The sequence below is a fragment of the Andrographis paniculata genome, unplaced genomic scaffold, assembly GCF_009805555.1.
Source record: "Andrographis paniculata isolate CXL003 unplaced genomic scaffold, ASM980555v1 Contig86END, whole genome shotgun sequence".
NCBI lineage: Eukaryota > Viridiplantae > Streptophyta > Magnoliopsida > Lamiales > Acanthaceae > Andrographis > Andrographis paniculata.
In genome coordinates this window covers 4,271,640-4,278,054 of record NW_026137624.1, presented here as the reverse complement: position 1 = coordinate 4,278,054, position 6,415 = coordinate 4,271,640, and the positions used below count along the sequence as shown (strand labels likewise).

General features: G+C 32.7%; 1 protein-coding gene across 1 annotated transcript; it reads left to right on the top strand.

Annotated features, from left to right (window-relative positions):
* The first annotated feature begins 348 nt into the window (after positions 1–348).
* Positions 349–3,058, top strand: LOC127242167 (uncharacterized). Its single transcript, XM_051261592.1, has 7 exons — positions 349–555; positions 663–709; positions 809–923; positions 2,295–2,339; positions 2,432–2,485; positions 2,577–2,669; positions 2,759–3,058. The coding sequence occupies exons 1-7, from the start codon at positions 442–444 to the stop codon at positions 2,876–2,878; spliced, it is 588 nt and encodes a 195-aa protein (XP_051117549.1). The 5' UTR covers positions 349–441; the 3' UTR covers positions 2,879–3,058.
* Positions 3,059–6,415: the final 3,357 nt, after the last annotated feature.

The window sequence follows — 6,415 nt, the reverse complement described above, 5'->3', positions numbered from 1 at the left end:
TTAAACATGACCGTGTTCAAATAGCAAAATAATTGTTGGGTTAAAAGCGTATGTGTAATGTTTTGTAGATATAAAACACGGCTGCATGTGTAATGTTTTTTGCGTGAAAACGAAGGCTGCTGCAAGCAGTTTTTTGAAACAAAGTGGAAGAGACAACCTCATGTCATACCACGGCGATCTTCAACCCATTGCTTCTGCTCTAAATAAGATATGACTCGTGGACTAAAATAAAAAGTCAACACAGCCAACAATGGGTATGATCCGGCCCGCTGTAGAACTTGGTACTGAAAATATCCTTGAGGAGGAGTAGGCCGCCATCATTAATGGTGAAAATGAAGTTTGATCTACCCTAACCTACCCTACCCTATCTCCGACTCCACAAAATCCCTATTTCCCTCATCGCCAAATACTGCACAGTTGCTGCACAGCCGTCCTTCGCTCATGGCCGAGGCCGCCGTGTCCGATGAGCACCTAGCAGATGCGCTCGGGGAAGTTACCATCTTCACCGCCGGCGGCGAGCAAGTCAAGGTTAAGGATCTATGGGATCAGCAGGAGGTATATGACTGAGACTGATCTGAGGACTATTTGGGGTTTCAGACAAGGTATAATAACTGGATGGAACTCCAATCCAATTTAAAATAATTTGTTCTTAATTGGAGCAGGGCGTGGCTGTGGTTGCACTTTTGAGACACTTTGGGTGCTTCTGTAGGTAATAATTAAGGATTGTTTGTTAGTTTGTTCCATATATGTATTGATGTATGTTTGTATATATATATGAAACGATTCGTTCAATTAATCGATCGATTAGTTGGGAGCTTGCCTTAGCGCTGAAAGAAGTGAAGGAGAAATTGGATTCGTGGGGAGTTAAGGTGGTTGCTGTTGGTGTTGGAACTCCTGATAAGGCTAAGCTTCTTGCTCATGGGGTAACCATTTTTAATTTTTTTTTTACCCTGGAGAGATAATAACTTGTTTTTAACTACACATGTTTTCCTCCAAGAAAAATTTGGGAGATGGATAGCTTTAATTTGAATTTAAATAGCAGCATATCAATGAATCTAGGAGTGTCAATTCTTATTTACGAATATGTGTTTGTGTCGGATTAAGTTATGGGTATAACAAAAAAAACTATTAATTCGAACACGATCTAAATTCAATTTTCAATCCGAAACTTTAAACTCGAACACAGCATGAATTTTTTGGATCGGGTTCAGATCAATTTAATTTTATATTAGGTCATCAGATAATCCGAACGAACCACGTTCGTCCATTGTTGCTGACGTGGCGCTGACACAGCTGATATGTTATCACCACATCGGTGACACATTAGAGGATCACTTTAGTAAAAAAAAAAAATACTTGCGGAACTATTTATAGACATGGTCTATTTATAGTTCTAAAAATAATAATAAAGGGCGAGGTATGATACTAAAAAAAAAAGTTTACAAAAAAATTTTATGAAATAAAAAAAAAATTGTTCTATTCGGCTTAAGGTCTCATTTAATTTTTGAGTGTTAATATTTAAGTATTAATTAATATATGAAAACGTAGTACAAATTAAGGGAAAATGACAAGAAATATTTTTATTAGTGGCTTATAATATTATTATAAGGACATGCTTGCAAAAAAATTTATACAAATATAAGAATACTTACCTTTAGATCAGGACGGATGAAGTAAAAAATAAAAACAATTTTTCACGTGTTACTGACGCTGAGATGATATGTTAGCCGCGTCAGCGCCACGTTAGCAACGGCGGGCCAACGTCGCGAGTCCGGTACCGGAGAATCATCTTTTAGAAAAAAATTTACTTAGAGGATTATTTTCAAACAGAGTCCATAAAAATGGTGAACTAAAATATCAGTTTACCAATTTTTATATTACAGATTATCACGCCACCTCCAAACTCTATCCAATCTTTTTTTTTTTTTTTTTTGGTTTTGGATTCAAATCAACCTAAGTTTTTTAAAAACCCAAAACACAGATATCCAAACTTGAAAATTTTCAGGTTGAACGGTTCAGTTTTTCGGATTAGATTCAATTTTGAGAACCCTAAATGAATCCCTAAGATAAGATGAATTATAAGCAACTTATTGAGTCTATAACTAAGGATACTATGTGCTTAAGGGCTTCTAAGTGAGACAGTCTAAACATATGAATAAATCACTCTCAAAGAGGATGCAAATGTAACTTCATATGCAGTGTTCTTTACATTTGTCTTTCAAAAGAATTTTAATGACCAATATATATATATATATATATATCTTAATATCTATGATCTTGTGATGCTCTGCTAGCTACCTTTTCCGATGGATTCCCTCTACGCCGATCCTGATCGTAAGGTAATTAACAATGTCGACCTTGCCACATAAGTTTGATGCATATTACCATTAAGAACTGGACTAATTTCAGACACCCTTCTGACTTTTCTTAGGCATATGAAGTTTTAGGATTGCATTATGGTCTTCTCCGAACCTTAGCCAATCCGGCAAGTGATTTAAATCATTAATTTCCTCGAACTTATCCTGTTAATTGTCGATGAATCCTTGCGGCGTAAACTTTGTTTTAGCGCTAAACAGGTGGAGCTGTCTGCCCGACTCGGAGCGCTGAAGAAATCGACGAGCAATTACACCCTCAAAGCCACCCCAAACATGAGCAGTATCTTACAGCAGGTTGTAATGTAAAATTTTCTTGATTTTCTTTTTTTTTTATTACAATATGGTTTTGCCTTATTATGGACTTGATTTGATTTTATTTGCAGGGAGGGATGTTTGTGTTCAAAGGGAAGAAAGTAGTGTATGCGAGGAAGGATGAAAGAACAGGCGACCATGCTCCTTTGGATGACGTCATCAATGTCTGCTCGAAAGTTGCAGCTGCATAAAGTGGTTAAGTTCGATCGTCTTGACATATAAGGTCAATGTCTGTAAAAAGTATGTATGTATTTGTTGTCATAAACCTCTAGATTTTAAAATAAAACAGGTTTACAGTGGATGCAGTATAGGGTTGATTGTACATGCGTTACTTGTTATTTAGAGAGTGTTTGAAAATAATTTATCGTGTACCTTTTAGTTTATTAAACAATTTTTTTCAAACAATTAACTTTAATGTTTGAAAAATTAATTTTCACATAATTTTTTATTAAAAAAATTAATTTAAAAAAAAGTTAACTTAGTCAACATCTCATAATAATAATCTCTAAATTTTAAAGTGTGCAAGATGATTTTAAAATTTTTATCTTTTTAAAAAGTATAAAGGTAATGAATAATTTAATAAAGTCTACAGTTATTTTAGTATTTAGATATGATTATTTCTATTATAATTAAATATATATTTGAGTAGATATATTAATTTATTAATTTAAAGTAGAAAATATATATTATTGATTCTATATACTTCATTGCTCTCATTTCAAAGAGTTTATATCTTTTTTTTTTTTAATAAAAAATTAAAAAATAAATAGCTCTATTTATTTGTAAGATTTTACCTTTAATTTTATTATTTTATTATTTTTTCTTAAAAATATCAAATCAAACAATCAATTTTCATTTATTTTATTACACTAAAATCTAATTTTATATTCAAAACATCACGTCAATATATATATTTATATCACATGAAACAACTATTTCAATTCAAACTTTTATTATTCAAAATCAAAACCTCTCAGGTAAACACACTCAATATTTTAGTGAAAGTGTTAAAATAGTGTAACATTTTTTGTCTTACAAAGTAAAGTAATGATATTTTTATAATTTTTATAAAAGTGGAAAATTTTGGTACATTGAGATCATGGCTGAATTTTTTTCTTCAGCACTTGTACTGAATAACTAAGAAATTATCAAATTTAATAATACAATTAAATTATATAAATTGATATAATTGTTTTGAAGGCATTCAACACTTAATGCTGATTTTATTTTTCAATATATGATCCATTGTCATTTTGGTATTTGTATACAAAGTGTTTTTGCTATAAAAAAAAGTATTTTGAGTTGGGACGGAAGAGATATATTATATAACTTTTATATTAAAAATAAATAAAATAGAATATATTTATTGAAAATTATGAGCAGTAAATAAATTAATTGGTACTCCCCCGTTTATTTTTGAAAGTATATATTTATTTTTGGTGTGAACTATAAAAAATAATAATATTTTAATTATAGTAATTAGTTAAAAATAGTATAAAAATAATTTCGTTCATGGCCATTACTACATTGACTCATTTGCCCCTTTTCACTCTCAACAAGGAAAATAATGTTATCTATTACTTGTGTATGTGAATGACATAGTCTTTAACCGGTAAAAATATGTTGATCATTGATGACAACCGGCAGTTTTTGCACAATAAATTCACTATCAAAGATCTATACCAAGTTAATTTATTTCTTGGCATGCAAATTCAAATATATGATCCTGGACTGATTGTTTTTCAATAGAGATTTGTTGAAGATATATTAATCTAATACTCCATTTGTTATTGGACGGAAACAACAACAGCAAAGGAGAAATTATCTCTAAACCAAGCATGTATCGAAGGCTTATTGATAATATGCTTTATTTGACTATGAAAATGTTGATATTTGCTACTCTATTCAGAAACTTAATTAATGGATAATTTTACTATTTTATATTGAAAGGCTCTCCAGCGAGTGCTAAAATATTTGAAAGAAACATCACCACTTTCAACTCTTATTCCAATACTACGGAACATCTACTCTCAAAGCATTTTATGATGCTGATTAAGAATATTGTTTGGATATTCGCAAGTCTCTCGCTAGATTCTTCTTATTCTTTGGCTCTTGTTTGATATCTTAAAAAGCAAAGAAGCAAACACCAAGGATGAAATCTTCTAAAAATTTGGTATATTAAAATTTACCTAATTAGAAATAGGTATCAAAATTAAAAAATATAAAATTATATTCTTCCGTCATCCAAATGTGTACTCAAAATTTTGGATGCATATTGTGATGTTTTGTGCATATTACACTTCGACCCGACCCAGCCTATCGAAACCCGGATCATGTGCCCGCGGTTCGACCCGATTGAGTGATGAATTCGATGATGGGTTCGTTTGGCCTGAACCGCCCTGGACCGCCCTCAAACCGGTCCAAGAGGTCTTAATATATATTGTTTTTCCCGTTTCACTGAATAAATTGATTCTTCACTCCTTCATATCGCGATTTCACTCTCTGGAGCCCTAACTTCCCCGACAAACGCGATCGACTTGTTCTTGGCATTCCGGCGAGTTTGGCCATCGGAACTTGAAGTTCATCCATCGTGGTTATATTACAGCTTGTCCTAAAGCTGTTCTTTGGTTTGATTTCTCGATTCTGCCTTTATGTACTGTTCGTGGTGTAAATTGATTTTCCGCGATGATTTAGGCTTAGAATCTTAAGATTTCTTTCGATTAGGTTGTTAATCACGTTGATTGTGCGTTTCTGTGGATTTCGGTAGTGTTTGGGTTGAGGTTGTGTATATGTTGCTATTCGGTTGGAACTTTGGGGAAACTGAGTCCGAACTCCGTCGATTTTGTATATATAAAAGATTTGATGTTCTTTGGTTCATATGTGTTCGATTGTTGTTAAACTACAAGCGCTAGGTGGATTACAAGTGGTATCAGAGCTATTAGGGCTTGTTAGTTTACTGGAATTGTGTTTTTCGAGTTCCTGGAGTGAACACCTAGTTCTCTCTGTAAAATCCGAAGGTTTTCTGTAAATAATCTCAAGTTTTTCCGAAATCTTGGTTGTTTACTTTTCTGTCAAAGTGAAAACTGATTTTTAAAGGTGTGTTTTTCACTTCTGTAAAGTTTAGATCCCCTTGATTAGGACTAAGATTGGCCCTATAGGAGATTAGGACTTGAAATCATCCTTACTTGGTTGATTTGTGTAGTTCCTTGTTGTTGATTCATCCAATTTTTACTAATATGTGTATTAAGTGCGCAGTTGAAAGGATTTTACAGGTTGAAGGCTTTGAATTACGAAAAGAAAGTCAAAGAATAGTTGCGGAGCTTAAAGTGGGTAACATTCCTAACCTTGTTGCATGTTTTTGTGAGATTTCACTTTTGTGGTGGCTAAGTGTGGCAATTTTAGTCTACTAAGTGTTGTTTCTGTGCTAAGTGTGACTGTTTGAGGCTGTTGTAACATTTAAAGTGTTAGTTAGGGCAGTTTGTGCAATTTGTTTGTGTGGTGGGCAAGTTAACTGCTCCTAAGTTAGTTTTCTCAAGAAACTAACCTTGGATTAGTTAATATTCAATTTTTTTCTCTGTTCTTGGTGCATTCATAACTGGTGGTTCTTTTGTTGAGATATTATAAACAATAAATCTGTCTTGAGTGATGCTGTGAATTTTTTGGACCAGCAGCTGTTTTTGTAAAAATTTGGTCTGTTCTTGTGTTTTTTTTTTTTACTTAAAACAGAT

What these genes read in the sequence shown, in the direction of transcription:
- LOC127242167 (XM_051261592.1), top strand. Translation starts at nt 442, where the DNA reads ATGGCCGAGGCCGCCGTGTCCGATGAGCACCTAGCAGATGCGCTCGGG. An exon ending in CTAAGCTTCTTGCTCATGGG is followed by an intron (nt 924 to 2,294) that starts GTAACCATTTTT and finishes ATGCTCTGCTAG; the next exon opens with CTACCTTTTCCGATGGATTC. An exon ending in TCCGAACCTTAGCCAATCCG is followed by an intron (nt 2,486 to 2,576) that starts GCAAGTGATTTA and finishes AGCGCTAAACAG; the next exon opens with GTGGAGCTGTCTGCCCGACT.